This window comes from Choloepus didactylus, chromosome 11 (assembly GCF_015220235.1).
Source record: "Choloepus didactylus isolate mChoDid1 chromosome 11, mChoDid1.pri, whole genome shotgun sequence".
In the NCBI taxonomy this organism is placed as follows: domain Eukaryota; kingdom Metazoa; phylum Chordata; class Mammalia; order Pilosa; family Megalonychidae; genus Choloepus; species Choloepus didactylus.
In genome coordinates, this window is record NC_051317.1 from 31,671,213 (window position 1) to 31,694,416 (window position 23,204).

The 23,204-nt window shown below is 43.3% G+C and overlaps 1 protein-coding gene across 2 annotated transcripts in view; it reads left to right on the forward strand.

The window, feature by feature from the left end:
• Positions 1–5,879: 5,879 nt before the first annotated feature.
• Positions 5,880–23,204, forward strand: part of ADCY2 (adenylate cyclase 2) — a 510,848-nt gene continuing 493,523 nt past the window's right edge. For both annotated transcript variants that reach the window (XR_005210959.1, XM_037799254.1), the window contains exon 1: positions 5,880–6,111. Coding sequence is in view for 1 of the 2 variants with exons in the window: in XM_037799254.1 (XP_037655182.1) it covers positions 5,902–6,111 (210 nt within the window). In the remaining variant the exon portion in view is untranslated. The remainder of the gene's footprint in view (positions 6,112–23,204) is intronic.

The window sequence follows — 23,204 nt, forward strand, 5'->3', positions numbered from 1 at the left end:
TGAGAAATCATATCAAATCAAGTTCTGATTAAAGTAATCTACTAGCATTATTTTCAATTGTACTCTCTTAAAAGAACGAAGTCCCCTTGTATCTGTCTGCATTAATTCATTTAGTCATTCATCTAACAAATATTTATTAAACATTTGCTATGTGTTTTGCAAGTTTCAGATGACAGGGATACAACAGTGAACAAGTAAGACAAAAATCTTATTTGTTGCCCTTGCTGAGCTTATCTCCTCATGAGAGAAGACAGACCACATTAATACAAAACTAAGATTTGTGTGTGTTTTCTAAATTGGCGGAGCACACCATAGGTACATTTTTATTTCTTGCATTTATATCTAAGGAAATAGTACTGACATGTAATTTAACAAACTTTTTTTGTGCTTACATATTTTTATTGGATGTGAGTGTTTTTCCCCTTCATCTAAAAAAAGTTGATTAAAATCTATCCCTTACCCAGCACAGAGTAGTGTAAACAAGTTAGAAAGATCTTTACTGACTCACTTTTTCTTATTTTACAGGTAAATAAGATAAATTAGATGTGTTCCATGACTTCTCCAAGGATGTACGGTTGATACCAGATGAGACAAAACCCTGTACTTTAAGGACATTACTATAAGAATTTTGACAATTATTATAACATAGTGTGGAATGATACAAGCAGTGAGCTTGGTTTATATTTGAATTAAAAAATAAAATCTGAATCAAACAGTGATAGAGTTTCTTAAAATCTTAAACTAAGTTTTATCTAAATGAAATGAGGGAGGTGGAATTGGTTAAAAATATTTATCAACTGTCATAGTATTGTTTTCCATAGAGACCATTTCTTGTCCCTTAAAGTCACTATTTTTCCATTTAGAGTGTAATTAATTTATTCTTTCATTAACTATTTTATGGGAGACTCAAAGGGCATAAAAATAAAAGTCCAGGTATCTGAACTACCCATTTAAGCTTGCTCAATAAGCTCCTTCCTGTACAAGTCTAGGCAACAGATCCCAAGCTCACGTCTCCACTGGGTGAGTCACGGCTTTTTAGGTCACCTTTTCTGAGCAAGAACTGGAAAAATCAATATCTCTCACAAGGCTGTAGATGGGCTAGAAACTATTTAGTCATTAACCTAGTCTCACTTCTCCCAGCGCTCTTGGAAATAATTTCAGTGTGTCAGTGGATTTGGATAAAGTACTAGTAATGAACTTTTCAGTAATGGCAGCAGGATTTTGTGAAAAGTCTGTTCCGAAACACTTGTATCATCTTCTCACATATTTGGGATCAAACAGCTCAATAATTTACCTGAAAGCAGAATTTAAAGATGATTCTGTAAAATACTTATCACAGTTTTTTCACTCGAGAAATAATTCACCAATTGAGGCAAGCAAGCAGTGTCTTTCAAAGGCATAAGGAGGTCATTTGGCACAGGGTAGAAAGAAAATGAATATGGTAATGTCACATTCAGGAACCTTTTCTCCATGCTTTAAAAACAGATCTGCAAAAGAGTTCCTTAGTAAGCTGAAAGAGTTAATTTGGCTCCTAGGAGTCAGCTGGTTTTGGTTGGGGGGGTCTGTGTATTCTCAGACTCGGGTTCAATAAAAACCTAAATGTTATCTAGGTACACAAAACATATTTCACAGTGATAATGAATCTGTTGACACACCGTTCTTGCTGGATTACACACATTTTAGTGATATATTTGCCAACGAGAAAAACAAATTCATAGGGAAACAGTCTCCACTGAGCTGCACACCTGGTTAACACCTGGCCCCTGGCACACTTCTTGCCCTTTGCTTAATCAATCAGCGAGTCTGGCTGTGGCTTTGGGTGGAGCCCTCTTATTGAAGGAGCTTATCTAACTGGTTTTGAAATAGGAGGTAGAAGTTGGGTTATTTTTAAAACAAAAGCCATTGATTCAAAAACCTCCCTTGCAGCACGATTGTTTAATAGATGCATGATCAGTCAAGCGTGTCACAGAGAGTGTAAGTCCCTGATGAAGAGGTTGTGGGAGGCCTGGAACCCCCCAGGCACAGGTGACCTTGTCCTCAAGCCCGTGCCCCAGAGGCTCTGCCTGTGGGGTTATTTAGTGTTGAGCTGCTTACGGGACTGGCCACCTACCTTGCAGGGGCCAATGCAAAATTAAAATGTGTGGACCCTTGTATAAAAATTGTTAAAAATCTCAAGGTGGTGACAGCAGAGCCTAAACCCAGTGAAGCCAGCCCTGCTGGGTTGTGAGTGCTGCCCCCTAGTGTGCAAGAAAGATGAATTCTGTTTCCTAGAGCTGTTTTCACTCCCTCAGGGCCAGAGTTTGCACATTCGGATTCTTTGTGCATTTTGTCACAAATAATTCGATGTGTAGTAAATTTGTGGGAGAACCCCTTTGCTCTCCGTTTCCCTGCCCAAGGGGCACTTTTCATTTCACTTCAAGCTGCTTGTGGGTTATTGTTTTTTTTCTGTCCGAATAAAAAATGTTGTGAACTTTTTAAAAGGCATGCTTGCTGCAACTGATTCTAAAACACCAAAAGAACGATTATCCAAGTTCACGTTTTTTGCATTAAACATAAAGCAGTAGCAAAGGCTCCATACCAACAGGAAAAGGGAGCACAAAAAATAAAATAATACCAACAACAAAACTTCAGGGAAGCTTGATGCATCCTTGAATTTTATATCATATTCCCTCCAAAAGCTTTGCCTATGATGGGAGAATTTAAATTGTAGGGGGGAGGAAGATGCTGGTTTTTGCTCATGGTTTGCTTTTCGTAGCCCTACTGTTCAAACTAAATTGGAAACTCCTACATGGGTTGCAGGGTTCCTGAACCACTCGTCACAATCCCCCCTCCATTTTTTTTCTGGAACCTGGCATATAGGAAGCAAAAAATTTGTTAAATGAATTAATGAAGGGATGAATGACAAAAAGAAATTTCACAAGAGTCAAGCACAAAATTCCCTTCTTGCAAAAGGAGATTGATTATATTTTGCCGTCAAATTTTAACAAAATCTCCCGAAAGTCTTATAATAGCCCCCTTGCTATATGGAGAGCGTACACATGGTATAGATACTGGATGTTACAAGCATTCAATTCTCCTAGAAAGGAGAAAGTGATTAAGCATTTACTTTTCCTTCGCTTCTTTTTTCCATAAACCTAAATTATGTATTATTTATTTTTTATTCCTTCCTGAGTGGGCAAAGGCAGAGGTTTATCAGTACAAAAGGTAAAGAAGCAGGAAGACTTGGAGAGGAGATGAAGAATCAGTGTCACGCCAGCAAAGGAAAGGACTGGAAATGAGCAACTCTGTGCATCCCAGAAAGCGGACAGGGCAGGAGGAATGGAGAAAATTAACATATAAGAATCCAGGTCCAACTTCCCTCTCCATTGTCCTTCCCTAGGAGTTGTCAGGTTCTGGATATGTAGAAGCTCTGGCCATCAGTGTTGTCACTGAAGTCAGTTCTCATCAAAACTTAAATCTGGGAGAACAGCAATCACATTTCTTCCTTGGGTTCCAAAGAAAGACCAGAGCCCACTGACGGGGTTTGGCCCTGCGGGAGAGGCTATGTAAGGCCGGAATAACCCAGGTCACAGTCTTGGGGTGAGCATTGGTGGGGTGGGTGCACAGTGCCCGGTGGGGGCATCAAACAAGAAACCAGACAAGGAAGAGTTTGGTTCTACCGTGGAGACCAAGGACCTGCAGCTGGAGACAGGGGGTGGGACCAACAGGGGTTTTCAAGGGTGGGGGGGGGGGTCCCTGCCCTTTTCCAGTTTCTCCTCCTCTCCATCACTCCAGCAGGAGGGGAGTCCCGAGGACTGGATGGAGGCTGGAGAGGCGAGATTCCTGGCCAAGGTCTCGCTGTCCTGGACGCACTCCCAGGTAGCCGGTGGCAGTGCCGTGTGACTCTCGGCCCCCTACCCCATGGGCGTCGCAGGCCTTAACCACTGCTATAATTAAAATGCTTGGAAAGCTCCAGGTTCCCCTCTCGGTGCATGGCCTAGGCCCTGAGGTCATGGGTCACGCATCACGCAGCTACCCAGCTCAGTGTCCCTCTACCCCGGACGGGGACGGGCAGTTCGGGAAGGATTCCGTGGTCTTAGGTGGTCCAGAGCTCAGTCCTGGGGCTGGCCTCTCCAGGAGAGGGAAAGAAGTGCCTGGGAAGGGACCCCGGGCTGGGGAGGGTCTGGTCACTATTTTGGATTCCTCAGGAGAGGCTCTGGAGAGCAGATGCAGTTTGCTAGTCTTAGGGCCAACAACACCAGAAGTGGAGGAAACCTCTAGAAGGGTGGCTCCTTAGGAGAGGGGCGATGTGCCCTCCCCCAGGCAGAAAGCAAGCGGCCTCCGCTCCCGGGCGGTCGGGAGTGGACACTGCCCCCGCGCGGCTCCAGCCCCGTCTTTAGCGCCTCCTGGTGCCCAGTCGCCCAAGGTGGCGTGCGAGGGGATGGGTCGCAGATGCTCCCAGGCCCACCCCGGCGCCCGCCACACTCCCCTTAGCGCGCCCTCGCTGCGGGCCCCGCCAGAGAGAAGAGGCTGCGGCGGGACGGTGACCGGGCCAGAGGGCGCCCCCGTCCCGGTGAGCCTCCAACGCGGGAAACCCGGGTCCAACCGGCACCTCCAAAGTGGGATCTCAGCTGAAAGTGCAGGGCGCAGGGGAGACTGTCTCCCCGAGAACGCGGCGGGGGCGCACCACTCAACCACACCGCGCCCTCAGCTGCGCGTTTGCGGGCTGCACCGGGTTAAGGGCTCTTCTCGCGCCTGGATGCCTTCCCGTCCCCGCAGGGGAGTCCCGCGGCCCTCCGAGCCAGTGGACAGGGGCGTGGGGGCCCCCACCCCGCAGCGCTGGGATATGAGATAACGAAAAAAAGGATGAGAAACCCTACCCATGGGGAGGGGGTACGGGATCTGGGGGAGGGGATATAGGGGGCCGCTGGAGGGAGACCTCTCGAGCTGAGACAGTGCAGCGGAGGAAGTCCCCGCTGTCTTCTGCCTGGGGGGGGGGGTTGAAGGGTGACCTGTCCCCGCGCTGTGCTCTGGATCTTAGCAGGGAGGGTGGGCGCCCCACTCCCCGCCGCTGTTCTCTCACTGAGGTGGGAACTGGGGGTGGGGGTGGGGGCAGGAGGGTGTGACCCCCTGGCCCTCGGACTGTGCTCTCCGATGGTGGAGTGGAGGGGAAGAGAAGCCCTCTAAGAGGCTGGGGTGGGGCAGGAGGGTGTGCCCCCTTTCCCTTCTGGCTGCGCTCTGCGATAGTGGAGAGGCGTGTGGGACCCCTCCCGCTCTCCCACCCTCTAAGAACCCTCTGAGAAGGGGGACGGGAGGGTTGGCGCCCCCTCCCCGCAGCCCTCTGACCGAGGGAGGGCGCCCCCACACCCGGAGCTAGGCTGAGATAGGGCTGAGGAGGCTGAGTGGGGGGTGCAGCGGGAGGGGGCGGCTCCACCCCTGTGCTGGAGGCCGGGATGCGGGACGCGAGGTTGCGGGGGAGGCGAGGGGGGCGAGCGGGCCCTGGGGGTGTGGGGCCGCGGCGGGCCGCGGGGGGCTGGAGGCGGGCTGAGGGGAGTGTCGGAGCGAGCCGAGGGAGGAGGGGGGTCGAGGCGGGCCGGAGGGGGCGGGTCGAGGCGAGCCCGGGGTGGGGGGGCTGCCGAGCGGGCCGGGGGTGGGGAGGCGGCCCCGGGGCGCGGCGAGGCGGGCCGCGCGGGCTCCTCCCGTCGAGCCCGCCCCTGCCGCGGCGGCAGCGGCGCCCGGAGCTGCCCCGAGGCGGCCGGCGGCCCCCGCCCGCGTCCGCGCGCCCCGCGGGGGGCCGAGCTCCGCCCGCGCCCGAGGCCCCAGCGCGCAGCTCGCGGGCGCCGCAGCGGGGCCGGGAGGCGGCGCAGGCCGGGCGGCGGGTGGAGCGGGGCCGGCCCGGCGCGCGCCCCGCGAGCCGCCCCGATGTGGCAGGAGGCGATGCGGCGGCGCCGCTACCTGCGGGACCGCGCCGAGGCGGCGGCGGGCGGCGGCGACGGGCTGCAGCGGTCCCGGGACTGGCTGTACGAGTCCTACTACTGCATGAGCCAGCAGCACCCGCTCATCGTCTTCCTGCTGCTCATCGTCATGGGCGCCTGCCTCGCCCTGCTCGCCGTCTTCTTCGCGCTCGGGCTGGTGAGTGGCCTCCCCGCGTCCCCCCGGGGTCGCGCCCTCGGCCCGCCGCCGCCCGTCTACTGCTCGGACCCGGGCTGCGGGGAAGAGAAAAGTTTCCCCGCGAGGCGCAGCCCGGATAAAGTTGCCCCGGGGCGCTCACCCGGCGGACGGGCAGGGCGGGTGCTTTGACATCTCTGCGCGCCCGGGGCCAACTCCGCTGCGCTGGCCGCCGGCTCCGCGGTCTCGGCTCGCAGCCCCCCTCGCGCTCCTTCGCGGAGCACCCCCGTCGCGTCTCTGCTGCCCCGGCCCCGCGCGGACGTTATTGGACTCCGGGAGCAGCGCGCCTTGGAAAATGGTTAATAGAAGGGGAAACGAACTGTTATACTATTATACCTCTGTTTACCCCATCAGTCAGAAAGTGATGGCAGGGTTAACTCGTGAAAAATCCATCCCCAGAGCCTGCGAGTTAGCGGCAGTTTGGAAGTCCTGTGAGTTTCCTGTTACTCCAGAGAGGGGTCAACCGTGTTGACTGTTTTGTTCAGATTATCAAATTGGATTTCAGCGCTGGGAGCATCATACAACGCCACAGCTGATGCCAGTTTTGCCAATTTATATTTTTCAGGCAGCAATCCTGGGCTCGATCCCTCAGCTGTGAGGGGAAATCTGTAGATGGCAGTAAACTTCCTGTTAACTGATCTCTTGGTGTGTGGTTCAAAGTTTTGCACTGCCTGTGATGTATGTGTGCAGATTTGGTGGGAGGCAGCGATTTTCCAGTGAGATTTTGGACTGTTGTTGATCTAGGGAAAGTCTCCACTGAATGATATTTTGTGTGTGTGTGCTTAAGAAACTAATATGCACCTATCTGTTTTTGTGTCTGCAGAGCAAGGAAATTGATGCTTGCTTGCATTTCACCAAGTGCGCAAAATAGCTGTCCTTGGTATTGGCAATTTGTTTGTGAGCTCCTGAGCCAGATGGTGCTCAAATATTATGCATGGGAAAACTTGTTACCATCATGGGGTTCTTTAAAAAATAAGATTTTCTCTTTTTCCCCTTATTATACAATGAGTTCGAGGGGGGAAAAATAGAAAATAGAATGTAGGAGGCCGTGAGCTCACAGATCGCTGACAGGTTCTTGTACTATGTATGCAGCATGGAGCAGAGAACCCCTCTGCATTCTTCACCTATGGGTGTGAGTTTGGAGCCACCCTGAGACCCTCCCAATCCTAACCAGTCCTGTATGCTCCCTGGAATGGCACCTGCCATCTCTCTTGACTGCTTTTGTGACTGAAAGGGACTTCCAGGGAATCTTTAGTTCAGCCTCATTGGCAAACAGGGTCTCTAAAGCCATCTCCGTTGTTTCCCCCCTTCACCTGAAGGGAGGAACACAATGCCAGAATTTTCCTCTGGAAATCTCTTCTGCCAGGACATTTCTGCTTGTGCGTCTCTTGAATCTGTAATTCAACCCCATCTGGCTTGTTCTCTTCTAAATGGAAAGGGTGAGCAGGTGATTGTCTATTTATAGCACCATTAATATATTTAAAGACAAATGTGAAGTTCATCCCCCCCCCCCACAGACACACTTTATTTTCTATATCACAGAGCTCTAATTTTTGAAACCTTGTTGATGTAGATATTCTTTGGGGCCACTAGAGATTAAGTCTGTTGGAGCCTAAAGCACCTTTCTGTAACTTGTCTTATTCCTTTGTATTTATGTTGCAGTTTGCTTGGCACAAATGCTACAGCAGTATCTTTTTTTAAAAGATTATTCATATCCTTACTTTTCCTTTATTGATCAATAATTTCTGTACTTTCCTTGCATTGGCTAAATCCATTTGAAGCACAAAGTGGGCAGTTTCTGTGACACGCCCTGGACAAGGTCCATGGACAGCTAAATGGATCTTGTTCTTTGCTGTGCCTGGTTCGTGATCTGACGCCCACTGTGTTTACGTCTTTATGTCGTTGAGGTGATGAGCTTTGTGGAACAGTCCAGAATGAGGGCAGGTGGCTTGGCTGAGTGGAGGGGCTGCTTCAGCTGTAGACCCCTAGTGGGGCTGCAGGCCTGGGTCACAGGTGGGACACTGCCTGCCAGAAGCGGGGCACTGCCCTCCCAAACTTGACCTTTGGAAGGGCTAGGGTGATTCTGAGCTGCCAGCAGCTCATCTCTACTTTGCTTTCAGTAATATGATAACCAGGATCTTCGCTTTCCAAAAAATATTACCCATCCAGATTGTCAAAGAGGATTGGGAAAGAACATTTGAAGGAGGAATGGTGCTAACTTAGAGCTGTGTTCACGTGGAGAAGAACTGAGTTCATGTATGTGGCTGAGCCGAGTTTGCCTTCTGTTAGGTCTTCCTTGGGATATGGAAATAGCTGCTTTTGGGCCCTACCGGGGTTTCCACCTTAGAACACTTCACTAGAATAGCTGGGCTCTGATGTAATTCAGGAGCTGAGCAGATCTATTTCTGCTGTCTGAAATCTTGGACAGATTCCTTCTTTCCCCTGAATCTGCCTGATTTTGATTTTCTATTAGACTTTCAGCAGTTCTCATGGTAGAAAAAGTCTGGCGATTTTCTTAACCAACATCCATAGTCTCCTAGAACATTTGGACTACATAATGATTCTAGAATATTCCAAGTACATCATGGTTTCAATTTTGCTATATTTAAATGCCTTTGGATGAGGTGATTTGAAATATCTATTCAAAAGCAAGAGGCATGCTTCCTCTTGATTTAGTATCCTCTAATTGGCATTGTTCACAAAGTAGATTCCATTTAATTTCAGTATGATTATCCCTGATTCCATATTCTAATCATGAAGTGAAAGGAATCCTTAGAGTATTTGTATTATGTTATGAAAATAAATCCTGACCTGAAACTTCACAGTGTTGCTGAACTGGTTATTTTCTACATAAAAGCTACAATATAGGCTTAGCCCCTTATTTGTTAAAAAAATCCAAAGACATGAAAAAGGTAAATAAAACACATGATAGTGTATCTTGAATTATACTATTCTGCTTAGAAATTTGAAAAATATTTCTATTGCTCATCAAAGAATGTTTTTCATGAAAAAATCTGATTTATAGTCTTTGGCTTTAGTTTACTGAGTGCCTACCAAGTGTCAGGTTTGGGGGTAGTTTCTGGGATGTGATGAGCAAAATTAGCTTGACTGCTAGAATTGCAAAGCATGCAACTAAGGAGAGCAAAGTTTGACTCGTAAGTCTCAGTTTTTGCAAACTGGTTCTCATTACTCAGTGCATGAAAACACTTTCTCAGAATTAAATCCTCCCTCATTTACTATATCCAAAATTGATGAGCATTTCTCAAAATCTTACTGTCATTTTTAAGAAAGGTTGACATAAATTTTTTAGTTTGTCACAATACCGGCTGGCCCCAGCCAGATTTGTTTGTGCTAAAATTTATGATTATAAATAGTCAATATTATTTCAACTTAATATTAAATTAAATTTAACTTTTTCGTCATATACCACCCTATTTTTAACACCTTGCATTAGTGTGGTACATTTGTTATAGTTCATGAAAGAGCGTTTTTATAATTGTACTATTAACTATGGTCCATTATTTATAATAGGGTTCAGAAGTCAGAAATTGCAATAAAATATCTTTTTTTGTTTTCTTGGATATGATATTGAAATCTGCAAAAGAATGTATAATTTTATAATATATGGAAATATGCATGATTTTGACAAACAATATTGCCCACTTTCTTGCATTTACAGTGATTTGCTGAGCTAAATCTTTTTAAACAATAGCCATAAGAACTTTTCTTTACAAATCAATTTTGCAACATCAGATTTTTTTTTTCTGAGTGCAGATCTATCAGATCTATGCATTTCTTTTATCTGTACATTGGAAAAGAATCTTGATAATTCTAAGACACACAAAAGAACCAACCAACAAAAAAACAAATAAGCTGTATAGGGAAACCATTTTTATTATTTCAGGCAATGTTGCCAATGGGGAGAAGTTAAGCCCTTCAGCATCATTAGGGATAAAGGATAAAGAAAGCAGATAAATATTCTCATCATTTCCTCTAAAGAACAGGAACATATGTGCATACGTTCTCTATTTCCGTAATTCTGGGGTTAGAGGGGAATAGATGCATGTTCTTAGACATTGGAGTAAACGTAGCTAAAGATACATCTTTTTTTGCACTTTTCTGTACATGCAGGAAAATCTTACTTTGCTAGTGTTTGCAATTTGCAACCAGTAATTCACTAAATCATTTTAGTTATAATTTGTGGTATGAACAAAGGCCAAGGAAAAACTGTAATTTTCTGTAGGGAAGATTGTTGCAATTTGGAGAGGGGCTAGCATGAAAGATTTGGAAACATCCACTGGATATTAAAATGCATGATTATAATATATACATTACCTTGCCTTCCCTGTCTTAAAAAGATGGTGGAGTATAATGCATCTTATTTGCATTGGGATTTGGGTTTTCTCCCTTTCCATCTCTTTGCCCATGGACAAATTGTCTAACCTTTCTGTGTCGCAGTTTCCTGGTTTGTAAAATAGAGTATACCTACCCCCTGAGGCGATGGTCAAAATGAATACAGGTAAAGCACTTGGAACATGCCTGGCACAGAATAACTTCCCAGGAACCATTAGCCACTAGGAGGTCTGCTGTAGTTCCATTTAATTATTAGAACTGGAAGGACATTCGTTCTACAGATGTGGAACCTGAGACCCAGAGAGAGAAAGTTATGTTCTCAAGATCACACAGTTGCAGAGCTGGGACCACATCCCAGGACAGTTGACTTCTTCCTGGGTGGAGTTCCCAAGAGAACTTCGCAGATCTAGAATTTGAGCCCTGGTCCTCGCACAAGAGCAGCTTTCTTGTGGAAAGTCCACATGGATACCTACATTCTCAACCTTCATTCTGCCTTGGAGTCCAAAATAAACTGAGATACAATCCATTCTCTTTTTTAACATAGAAAGGAATTTGGATAGAAATGCCTCCACACTATTAATTCATTGAAGTGGTGGCATTATTCCATATGGTAAATATTCCCAGTATCTTCCCCATCGAGCAGAAGATTCACTTATAGGTTTGCTTTTGTGGTCTGGAAAGCTCCTGGCATAAATACAGTGGCAGGCAGTATCCACTTCTGTTAAGCTTTGTCTGATACTTACTGATTCTTACTGATATTTTAAAGTCAGATATTCTATTTAAAATATAATAACACTGTTAAGAGCTGAAATAGTCTTCTGTTAAAGGTGTTTTATGGTAGTATTAATAACTTCATTATTTGATCAGTAATTGCTAGAGGTTGGAGAGTTGAACTAGTTTGGGCATAATCCACGGTTTCTTGGACCTCTCTAAAACTTGATACTGGCAGTGAGGCAATCCGTGGAGCCTGACTCTTCCCTTCCTTTGGGAACCATGATGGTCCATCATCCCTGCTCGTGCTCCATCCCGAAGGTTCTCATCTCTGATGTACTAATAAGATCCCTTAAACTCCATGGCCCCAGCCTGGACCCCGGGGACTTTGAGCATCCATATCTGGCCCCCCAGAAACTGCCCTCAACCCCAAAGCCACCTCCTCCTCTCTGAGCTGCAGAGCCACATCCACCCTTTCCTTCTAGAGCTAACCACCCAGCCTTTACTGAGCATTCCCACCTGAGTTGGTTTCTACCTCTGATGTCTACAAAGCTTATGGACCATACAAAATAACATCACCACTACATTACTGTCGTCCGCAGTTCAGCATACTTTTGTGGGTTAGTCTTGTCTTCTTGACTACTTCTCAGTTCTGTTTAGTGCTCTGTGCTTCACACCAAGGTGACCATACTGCAGGTATTATTAACAGATGAATAATTGCCAGCGTTGGTGCTTTTCCTCGGCAGCTGTCATTTCCATCCTGGAGTTGAGTGGTTGAGAACACAAACCTTGTGGAGAGACCTGAGTCTTCATGACAAGCTCGTTTATGTGTCCCAGCCTCAGTTCCTTCATCTGTGACATAAAGTGGATAATGGATCCAGGCTCATGCAGCTCTGTGGGGAGCATGTGAGATGGGTCAAATGAGCCTCTAGCACCACACTTAGCACCTGTTACATCCCAGCTGATGGAAATCACTGTTGCTATTGGATCTGGGCTGCATGTGGTTTTCCTTGTTAAGGGCTGTTGTAGGGGAATGTCAGGCAGAAAACGAGATGAGTACTACGGTTTCTAGTTCTTGGTATGAAAGGGTAGGAGATGTGTTTCTGCTTGTGTGATGCAAGTTGCATGTATGACTTTTGAGTTATTTAAAAATGGAAATAAGGAAGGGAATGGGTGGTTTAATTAAAAGTTGCTTTGGCCTAAGTTTAACATTCTCTAACACTCAAATTCTTGCCAAATCAACATACATAGTGCCCATCATATTTTTTCAATTTTGGTAGCCTTGAAATAATTCTGTACAAAATTACCAAGAGTAATAGGTATCTAGCGTGGTTCTTGGTATGAAACTAGGAAATTGACACCTGGCCACTCTTGCTTGCCACCTCAAGGTGCATTTGAGGGGAGAGAAAGGATTTTTGTGCAACTTAGTATGTTTGGTACATTTCACCAAATGAAGCCTGTGCTAATGTTGCTTCAATGCCTTCTTTGTATAAGGGTACAATAAACCCACATTGAGGAGAGGTTTGAAGAAGGCTTCATTAGTTCAACTGTTTCTGGCAGTGTTACAAAATAACTCTTTTTGTTCCCTTTTTTTACTTCTGCTTACAGGAACCAGACTCTGGTGAGAGAGTACTGGGCACCGTAATAATAACAGCCTCAATGAAAAAAACATTGTGAGCTACTTTCTCAACTAGTGTTTCCACTCTGCCCAGGATTCTAGAACGAGAGTGCCAAGACAGAGTGAGAATACATTCCTGGGTCACAACTACTAGGAATACATGAGACAAATTGTATCACTGAGTTGATACAGCTTTAACAAAGTCACTTAAAAAACAAAACAAAATAACAACATTAATGCCTGAAAAGGGAATTTTAAGTTATTAGTGCAATTAAAATACATTGAATAAATAATTTATTGCATTCGAAACATGCATTAATAAGTACAATAGCTTCTTTTAAAAACATTGACATCCCTAAGCTGATTTCTCAAGACGGTCATGATTGTCTGTGAGAATCCTACGAGTAAATCAAGTCTCGAGGGTCACTGTTCAAAAGAAACTTCCTGGTGGAGAAGATGGCAGATCAGTGCAATTGTAATGGGAGCCCCTGAGTGCTAAGTCTTGGAATGAAAACTTCTACCCATTTCTATCAGTGTCCTTTAATAGCCCTCAGACAATCATGATTTGGGGCTATTACGGTGATGATGAGCCAGAAATCTTAAGATGCATTCTGTGCTTTCCCCCACTGCATTATTGCTGTTTTTTTGTTTTTGTATTTTTTTAATATCTTGTATTTTTAAAGCTGTATAAATAAAGGGCAAAATAGGATTTCAAGCTGCTGGTGCTCTGTGGACATTATAAAGGAAACAAAATTTTAGACTATTTCATTACAAGAACCAAACAACCTATTGATGTTAAAAATTCAGGGAATAAAGAAGTCAGATGAATACAAATGACACTGATAATGAAGAAATGATAACATAGCTCCTGTGCATGGTGCCCCAAGGCTTAATCCTTTCCCATCATTGACTACAGTTAATTCAAGCACATGACATTCGCTTTCTTCTAAACTGGACTTCAGGTGCATGGAGTGGGATTAATCAGAATCTTTGATTCTTGACACATGTTCTCTATGTCTATGCATGGCTCCATTGTTTATTTGTATTAAACTAAACACTCATGAACTCAGTCCAAACTAGAATATCTCTGAGACCGTGTTTCTATCTGAATTCTCTGCCAGTCTCATTTGACTACCTTGCCCCCAAATGTAAACATCATATGCAATTTTGTGTTTATCATTCTCTTGCTTCTCTTTATACTTTATTATATATGTCTGTGCATTATAAACACACACACACACACACACACACACACACACACACATCATTTACATTTTTTTCGCTTGCAGGGAATCAATTTTTACAGCTCCAATTCAAGTCCTTTTTTCCCCCATCTCTGTCATATCTCAAAATTCCATATTTGGGTGGTTTGTAATGGGCTTTCTATTCTGTCCCATTGGTTGCATTTTATATCCCTGCACCAATACTACATTGTATAATTCCCTAAATTTTAAAATAAGTATTTATACTGGGCATGGGAAGTAATGCTTTCCTGTTCAACTCCTTTACAAATGTCTTGGCTATTCTTGGACTTTTGTTCTTCCATATAAACTTCAGAATCAACTTATTTTAATCTCCCCGTGAGGATCCCTTTGGGGGTTTTGTTAGTGTCATATTGAATATATTGATTCATTTGCTGAGAATTGATATTTTTATATTAATTTTTTTTCTCTCCATTAATTTTGGTGCTCCATAACATTTTATAATTTTTTATATAGTATTCTTGCTCCCCAATCTAAAGGTATATTTTGTAGTTTTGTTGCTTACTATTAATGGTGTTTTTTAAAAAAATTATGGTCTCTATTATTGTGTTGCTGATGTAGAAATATAATTGGATTTTTGTGTATTAATCTTATATCAAGGTAACTTGTTAGCATATCCTATTATTACTAGTAAATGGATGGCAAATTCTTTCATGTTTCCTACATAGACTATCTGATCATCTGAAAATAATAGCTTTCTTTCCTCTTTTCCAGTAGTAAGGCCTTTTATTTCTTATTCTTATCTTACTGTGCTGGCTAGGAAATCTAATGCAATATTGTCAGAATTGGTGATTGTGGGTATCCTTGCCTTTTTTCTAATTTTAAGTAAAATTCTTTCAGTTTATCCTTTTAGGATGATGTTGGTTGTAGGCATTCCTAGATATACTTATCAGACTGAGGTTTTATTCTAATTTACAGAAGAAATTTTATTGTGATTAGCTTTGGTACCAAATTGAGAGAATCATGTCCTTTTTTTTTGTTTTGTAATCTGTCAATTTAGTGAAAATTATAGATTTTCTAATATTAAGCCTTCTTTTATTACTGGAACAAACTCAACTTTTGTGATCTCTTTATACAATGTTGGGTGAGATGTGCTAACAGTTTCTTTAAGACTTTCGCAAGTATAGTCAATCCTGTTGTTCACAGATTTCATATTTGCCAGTTCACCTACTTGTTAAAATTTATTTGTAACACTGGAATCAGTATGCACTCTTCTTCTTTGGTCATTCAGGTTATGTGCAAAATGGGGACAAATTTGAACTGCCCCTTGTGCCTGTTCCTTGCTGAGCTCAAACACAGCCATGCTCTACCCTCTTGTTTCCCTTCTCTTACTGTAAACAAATGTCCTTTTTGAGACATACTTAGTGCAACATTTTTTGCATTTTTCTGCTTTTGAGTGTTGATTGTGCTGCTTGAAATGACCCCGGAGCATAGCGCTGAAGTTCTGTTGAGTGGTCTGAAGTGCAGGGAGGCTGTGATTTGCTTCATGGAGAAAATACACGCGTTGGACAAGCTTTGTTCTGGCAGAAGGTGTAGTGGGGCTGGGCGGGCTTTCAGCAATAATGAATGAACAGTCTTATCTAATGAGCTCCGATTACCTGGCCCACAATGTGTCTTGTGATTAAACTTGCTTAAATTTGTGTTCAGAGGCATTGTTTACATGTCACTGTATAATATTCTGAAGGCAGTGATACCATTTCCAGATGGGGCTATGTGGGGGTACTCCCTAAAAGGCTGGTGAAACAAAAATCCTCCTAGGGAATTGTAGCCGCACATCTAAGGAAGAAGCAAAAGATGGTAGGAGTCTTTAAACATAAACACACATAAAGCAAGGTTTTGTATTGATTGGTTGTGAATACGGTCTTGCAGGAGCCTAACCCTGTATTTTCTTGAGGGGCAGTGGTTCAGTTTTCACTAATCCAGTGTTCTCAGTGACTATAGAAAATAACTCCCACAGATGATGAGAATAGACTCTGTGCTCTTTAGTGAAAGGAATTTGGAATATTCTTTCATCAAACTGCCATCTATTTTTCTTTAATTTAAGTTTTACTAATTTTATATGATAAGTCAGGCAGTACGCATATGCTTTTTTCCCCAATTTTCTGAGTTTTTTCACTGTGTGGAAAAGAGTTGATAGAGTTGCCTAGTTAACCATGTGGCCTTGTGGCTTTCTCTTTGAGGAGATTTTTGAAACTTCTGCTTTGATTTCTTTGAAAGCAATAGCATTATTTAGTATTTCTAATTCTATTTCTTGAGTCAGTTTGATAAGGTTTTTAAGGAATTTTTGCATTTCATGTAACTTCTCAAATCTTATGGCATTCATTGGTTAATACTATTCTCTTTCTATTATTTTAACATCTGCTCTGTTTTTACTTATAATTTATCTTCTTATGCCTTCTCTTTTTCCTACAAAATCTCATTAGATGTCTGCTTTTCTTCTGGTTTGCTAATGCTGCTCTTATGCAAAATACCAGAATTGGATTGACTTTTATAAAGCAGGTTTATTTAGTTACAAAGTTACAGTCCTAAGGCCATAAAAGTTGCCCAGACTAAGGCATCAGCAAGAGGATACCTTCACTGAAGAATGGCTACTGGCGTCTGGGATACTTGTTAGCTGGGAAGACATGTGGCTGGCAACTACTGGTCCTTTGCTCCCAGGTTGTGTTTCAAAATGGCATTCTCCAAAATGTCTCTGGCCGACTGTCTCCCTTAGTTTCTCTCAGCTTTCTTCTTGATACCCCTGGGGTGTTTCTCTCTAAGCATCTGGGGGTCCTCTCTTATCTTCTCCTCGGCAAACTCTGGGCTTCATCTCTTAGCTTATCATCCCCAAACATCTTTCTGCCTGCAACTCCAAGCATCTCCAAGTGTCACTTTCTGTGTCAGTTCTTAGCTCTCTTAAATACTCCAGTAAACTAATCAACCCCACCCTGAGTGGGCAGGGCTACACCTCAATAGAAATAATTCAATCAGAGTTCTTACCCATAGTTGAGTGAGTCACATCTCCATGGAAACACTCAACCAAAGGATTCCACCCAACAAGATTGGGTTAAAAGATCATGACTCTTCTGGGGTCCATAATAGTTCCAAACTGGCAGTTTTGTTTTAACTCTTTCGAGAGCCTTCCTTTGCCTTTGCTGGTACATTCTATTGCATTTATTTTATTTTATTTTATTTTATTCATTTCTGCTCTTATCTTAATATGCCTTGAATCAGTCTGAACGTTAGATTATGCTATGGAAACAACTCCAAAATCTCAGTTGTTTACCACAACAAAGTTTGTGTTTTGCCTACTGTGCAAATGAGTAAATGTGAGTCAGGAAATGGGCCATCTCAGGTAGTGTCTCAGGGATTTGGGTAATGGGGGTTGCATCTCAGAATGTGCTTCCCCCTCTCCAGGGAAGGGCACACAGCCTCAGTGTCCTGCCAATGAAAATCTTCCATGGGGAAGTGACACGACACTTTCAGCCATTTTCATTGGCCAAAGCAAGTATTCTGTTTATCAGTTGCTACATAAAAGCCCACCCGAAACCTTTGTGATTTAAAACAATAATATTCACTTATTTTTCTCATGAATCTGTCATACAATGAGCTGAAATCTTGCTCAATCCCCAAGAAGGGAATATTCCCCCAAACTCAATTCAGATGTGGTCAAGAAGATGGTAAACAAGGAAGGATATCCCAGAGGGCAGATTCAGAGGCCACAGAAGACAATAAATGGATACTTCCAGGACAAGACTCAGGATCTAATAAAGGAACAATTTCCAGTCTTAGGGTCAGGGACCCCTAAAATGCCTTCCCCATAGGGATTTAGAATCATTTGGGGCCAGAAACTGAGTGTCATTCATTATTCCCTTGGGATAATGGGAGAGTTATTGTGATTATCCTTTGTATATTGGGAGATTGGGAGGGTGGGTGCTGGAAAGTCATTTTAGTCTAGAAGACTCCAGATCAAGAGGAGCCATACCCATACTAAATCTAGAAATTACTGCTCATCATTCCCTTTGAACAAACTAGTGACCTGCACTCAGAGATCCTAGACTTGGAGCTTTTTGCCTTGACTGGGATGTTTGGAGTGCTGCTCCAGGGGAAGGGGCATGCACATTTCCATAAGAAACTAGCCAGCCAAATCATTGGTGAGCAGATGGGTAGTTTGTGGCAGTCATTAGGGCTGTTAAATATTCTCTTGGTTATGGTTTTCTTGGTAAAATTGGCCACAGTGGTCCCCTTCCCTCTGACCAGGCTTTGTGTAATTCTCTTTGACGCTGATTCTGGCCTTTGGACAACCCTGATAGCAACATGATGCAAGCAGACGCTTGAAAATGGTTCAGTATCAGGGCCTGCCCTCTTCCTTGCTGCTCTTTGGAAACCTGGGAATCCCATATAAAGAAGCCCAGGCTACCTGTTTGATGAGATGTAGCTCTTTAACCCAAGCCCCACACCTGATTGCCCTGGCTGATAGCCTGCCAACCTGCCACAGGTGTAAATGAGGCCACCTTAGATGACCCAGCTGCCAACAGAGCTGCCCGCTGGCCATGCAAACATGAGCTAGCCCAGCAGAGATCAACTGGGCTGACCTGGACCAGAAGAACCAAGAGCTGACACATAGAATTGAGAGCTAAATGAAATAGTAGTTGCTCCAAGCTGTTACAGTCTGGGAAAATTTTGGCGTGGTTTGTTACATAGCCAAAGCTAACTAATGCATCCTCCTTCCAGACATATGGAAGCTTGGCATAGCTATATAAGGCACTGTGGCAGATTGTATTTTCCAGAGTTGGAGGCCACACTGTATTCCATCCTACACTTCTCCCATCAAGTGAGGTTCTGTGTCCCCTTCACTTGAACCTGGGTGGAATGTTGTGGCTGCCTCAACCAGTAGAGGATGGTGGAATTAGTGTTATTTGACTTTGGAGGCATCTGAAGAGTCAGCTGCTATCTACTAATACATGATCTTTCAGGCCCCACTGTAGGCAGTTACGAGGGCTTCCTCTGGCAGGCATCATGGGGAAAGCTGCCCTCCCCACGTCGACCTGGTGCACAGCCAGTGCGTTGGCACCTCTGGAGGGATATGCAGTCAAGGGCTCAGCACCCCTGGCTGGTCCTGCTCTTGCATAGATCTGCATTCCTAACCCAGGTGCTTACATTTGGAGGTTCCCTCTCAGGAGCTTTCTCAGGTGTTTCTGCAGGGACTTCCTTATTGGGGCATCAAGTAGGAGACTTTGAAGACACTTTTCTCCACTCTTGCTTAGTACTGATCTGCCTCATTCTCCTTCTTCCCACCCCTTGGGTCCATAAAACCACAAAAACCTTTTATTCTGGGCTCTCTGGGAATGAGATGTACCCCCAGGTCTGTGCTGATATGTCCTTTACCCAGTGGTATCATTCTCCAAGTGGGAAATTGGAACAGCAGGAGCTGGTGCTTCTCTCTAGGCTAACCTCTAAGTTATACCATCACCATAAGTGATTAAAGTCATCACTGTTCTTCTGATTTGGCCTTTGATTGCTTATTTTGATAACTGGCAGCTCAGCTCAGCATTCTCAGCTCAGCTCAGTGCTTGACAGCTGGGCCAAAAAAATGGCACCCACTTCCACCTTGTTCTTTTGGGATGACTGTTCTGGGAATGATGGATGGAATGCCCCACCCAACTTTATGGCCTGGTGGATCCATCTGACACCATTTTGTTGATGATGGGTAGCTCAAATTAACTGGTGATGTGGTGGCCCATGCCACCATCTAGATTCTGATAATAAGACAATTGTTTCTCAAATGGAAAAGAATTATGTGCAGAGTCACTAAGAAATCTTTGCATAGTGCTGGTTTGGGTGGAAAAGTCAGAGCTTGCAGGGAAATCTATGATGTCAAGTGGGTCTAGTCACCCAAGTGGCCACCAAGAAGGGGATGTTCATTGGAAAGATCTTCTTCTGTTTCATCTGTGTAACCTTTACCTGTGATTCTGCAGCCACATGTCTGGTGGGCCACTCTTCTCCCAAACTGCAGCCAGCTGTTGGCAAGACGAGCAGGCTGTGGAGCAGGTGTTGAGAAGACAGGCTGACACCTGCCCTGCACCTCTGCAACTGTCCACAACTACATTTAACTGTGAAGACTGTTGGGGGGTTGCTTCCCTTTGTCTCCCAGCTTCTGTTGTTCAGGTTCAGCTCTAACCAAGGACCAGAGAGGGAAGGTGATTCTGGAAAACGTAATTTCCAGCACAACCAAATTGACAATAAAGCATTTCAGCTCAGCTTTTAAAATGATAAATTTCCCTCACGGCACCACTTTTAGTGCATATCACAAGGGTTTATATGTACTGTTTTCATTATTCTTTTAAAATTCATGTTATGATTTCTTTTATGAACCAAATTTCATTTAGTGTTGTGCTTTTTAGTCTTCCAAGTATATGGTAACAAAATATTTTTAAACAAGTTTCTGATTTAAAATTTTAGGTCAAAGAACATGGGCCTTTTTACCCACTCTTTCACTTTTTTTTGAGTTGCCTGGTATATGACTTTAATATTCTAAGTGAACTTGAGAATATGTTCTCCTTAATGGTTGTATATGAAATTCTGTATTTGTCCATTTGGCTTAGCTTGCTAATTATGATATTCAAAACCTACGACTCTTGTTTTTAGTTTTGTTTTGTTAGCTTGTCCTATCAATGACTGGTTGGAGGTGTCAAATCTTCTATTTTATTGGTAGATTAGTTTTCTTCTACTGTAGTTATATACTTTTTGCTTATCTATTTTGAGGATATTTTATTAGGTTCATACATGTTTTAAAATTTTATGATTGCCTAGTGAATTGAGCATGTTATCATTTCGTCTTTGTCCTTAAACTTTTTTTATTGAAAGTATATTAAAGTAGCTCTTCTTTTTATCTCTTTACTGTCAAACTTTATTTCTTTTTGCTTAATTCTGTCCCTTATACATATCATAGAGCTGGGTGTTTTATAATCTTGTCTGGGAATAAGTTCAATCAAACCACTCATTTTATTGTGATTATTGATATATTTTCACTTCTTTCTACCATTTTACTTTTTTGATTTCCAATTCACTGGAATTTTTCTCTTTCTTTTCTTTTCCTTTTTGACTTGCTTTTTTTCCTCTTGTCTCCCAGATTTTTTTTCCTCCAATGATTTAGAATTTGTACACTGTATTTTTATTTTTTGGTGGTCACCCAGAAATTTTAACATAATAAAGATTTGCATGTGGTCAGACTTGACACCTAGATCATGAAATTACTTTAGAAAACTTTATCTCTGGTTTTTCTTCTCCTGTCTTACCTAATTTTATTAGTAAACATTTCAATAATGTATTTAAGCTCAGAAATTAAACACTGCTATTGATTCAGATAGAAGTGTGTGTTTGGTTGTACCAATGTGTTTACTTTTATATTTGTTTACTTTCCATCTTCCATATCATGCAGTCCTTATGGGATTATTTAATTTCTTACAAGTTCTTTTAGAGAATGCCACTTGATGTTGAATTCCTACTTGTTTTTTTAAAAATTATTTTCTATAAATTTTTCTATTTTTGCCATTGTTTAAAAAAAACAACTGTTCTTATTTGCTAATGCTGCCTTTTTTCAAAACACCAGAAATGGACTGGCTTTTATAAAGGGGTTTTATTTGGTTACAGAGTTACAGTCTTAAGGCCATAAAGTGTCCAAGACATCTGGAAAACCTGTCAGCTGGGAAGGCACATGGCTGGCACGTGCTTGCTCCCAGGTGGCGTTTCAAAATGGTGTTCTCCAAAATATCAGCTTCAGCTTTCAATGGCCATCCTCAAAGTGTCTCTCTAAGCTGCCAACCTAATCAACACTAACACGTCTGCCCCTGCAAGACTGCATTAAAGAACATGGCATTTTGGGGGACATAATACATCCAAACCGGCACACTGGGTACAAAATATTGACTTGTAGTTTTGCTCAATAAATTGTAATTTCTGTCTTCAACTGCTGAAAATTCAAATTCTGCACTTGTACTAGCTGTTGTTCTTTGTTGATGATCCTTCCTTTCTCTTTGGCCACTTTCAGTTTCTTCATCTTATCACTCATATTCTGCATTCTCACGGTGGTGTATTTAAGTGTGTATTTCTTTTTGTCTAATTGGCTTTCTGGAATTGTAGATGAAGGTTTTCATTAGTACAGGAAAATCCCTGTCTTTGCATGGTTTACTTCCTCAAGTCTCTTCATATTCTAGTTTGGGAACTCCAACTGGATGTATGTTATACTCCTTATTATATCCTCTGTGTCTTATCTTTTCTTATTCTTTTATCTCCTTATATTTCTTTGTTGTGTTATGCATAAATTCTTTGGTATATCTTTCAGTTCACTGATTTTCTTTTTAATGGTTTATACTTTTCTGTTTAACCCAACTGTTTTTATTTCCATGATTACATTTATCATTTTTACAAGTTCCATTTTCTGTGTATTAGGACTGATAGTTACTTGTCGTATAATCATCTGGGAAATCATGTACTTCATTCCTTTAAACCTGTCATTTGCAACTATTCTGTATTCTCTGGCTGTCAGTTTCAACATCTGCAGTCTTGGGGATCTAATCCACTTGTGACTTGATTCTTAATGGCTCTGCTCACATTTTGGTGACTTTTGTTGTAAGGTATTGTTTGGTTGTAAATGGGGGAACTTCTCCTTAAGAATAGTTTTCCCTGCTTCCATAGCAGTCAGGATGTGCCCCTATCCAGGTCCACGTTGGCTCCCTTGTCGCCCGGATGCCGTTTGGTGGATCTGTGCACTGCTGGGCACCTCAGCCTCGGGCACCTCCAGCCGTCCCTGCTGCCCGTGGGGGAAGGCTGGTGCCTGCGTCTCCCAGCTGCTTGTCCCTGGCTCCCTGCCTTTGCAGCCTGGGCTTCCTGCCTCCCACTACTCAGCTGTTTAGCTGCTTAGGGCTCAGCACTCGTTTCTTTTTTTAGTGGGGAGGGGGCAGTTGGGACCTCTCCCGCCTCCAGTGAGACCAGCAGTGCTTCTGAAATGCTTTGTGTTTGGGGTCTTGTTGGAAAGGCTTTTAAGAGTATGATACCAGATGTTAAACCTAAACTGTTTTCCCCGTAAGGCACATTCATTTCATGTCTTTATCCATACTCTTAAAATGTGTGTG